Source organism: Arachis ipaensis, chromosome B06, assembly GCF_000816755.2.
Source record: "Arachis ipaensis cultivar K30076 chromosome B06, Araip1.1, whole genome shotgun sequence".
Taxonomy (NCBI): domain Eukaryota; kingdom Viridiplantae; phylum Streptophyta; class Magnoliopsida; order Fabales; family Fabaceae; genus Arachis; species Arachis ipaensis.
Genome location: NC_029790.2, coordinates 122,490,747 through 122,491,591, shown reverse-complemented (window position 1 = coordinate 122,491,591; position 845 = coordinate 122,490,747). Strand labels below are relative to the sequence as shown.

At 27.6% G+C, this 845-nt stretch overlaps 1 protein-coding gene across 1 annotated transcript in view; it reads right to left on the bottom strand.

Moving 5' to 3' along the window:
- The window catches only part of LOC107605066 (NAD kinase 2, chloroplastic), a gene marked incomplete in the record, with an annotated part of 6,784 nt that overhangs the window by 369 nt on the left and 5,570 nt on the right, over positions 1 to 845 (bottom strand). Inside the window, 1 exon segment of the mRNA XM_016306807.2 lies at positions 1 to 119. Coding sequence (XP_016162293.1) covers positions 1 to 119 — 119 coding nt within the window.

Genomic DNA, 845 nt, shown 5'->3' with positions numbered 1-845 from the left:
TTAACAGTTGGAAGCGGATGCTCACTCATAGATATTCGGACAGAATCTCCCCTTGAAAGTTGCTGCCTTCTCTTTCCATCAAATGAAACCCAGGCATTACTTCTTGCATCTTCTGGAATCTGTTATTAATAAAACCTACGTAAGGTACATACCAAATTCTCAATTATAAAATACTAAATTATTTGCCACAAATGCCAAACAAGTAATTAGCATATCCCACAGTAATAAATAAGCATATCTACTAAGTACCACAAAAAAGACAAACAACCATGATGAACACCATTCAGCAATCAACTACACGTATAATAACCCACACATATGCATTTATAATCAATTTTATAAAAAAATCACAAAATATAATCAAAGTTCATAAATAATATAGTCACAATAGCTTTATACTTATAATCAAAATACGAAATAAAGTACAAAAATAGTGATGGTTGATTTGTTGTGTTTATGAAATATTTGATTATTCTTAAAGTTGATTATTTTGTTAAAAAAATAAATGAACAATGATAAAGAATCATCAGAATTTATAATTTTTTGCTATCGGTTTAGCTATAAAGTATATTGTTGAATTATTATACTAAAGAAATTGAGTTGATAACTAAGTCATGACTAAAACCAATAAATTCTGATGGCCTAGTATTACTTAAAATAAAAAAGAATTTATAAGACAATACATATAAATATAGATAAAGACGTGGTGGCTGAATTTTAGTGTTGCATTTGGTGTCTTTCGACCCCCTTCCCCATTTTTCGGTATCCTTGCGTTAGGATTGACTTTCATAGATACCTTATTATTATTGTTATTATTATTATTATTATTATTTAGAAAAAAAAAA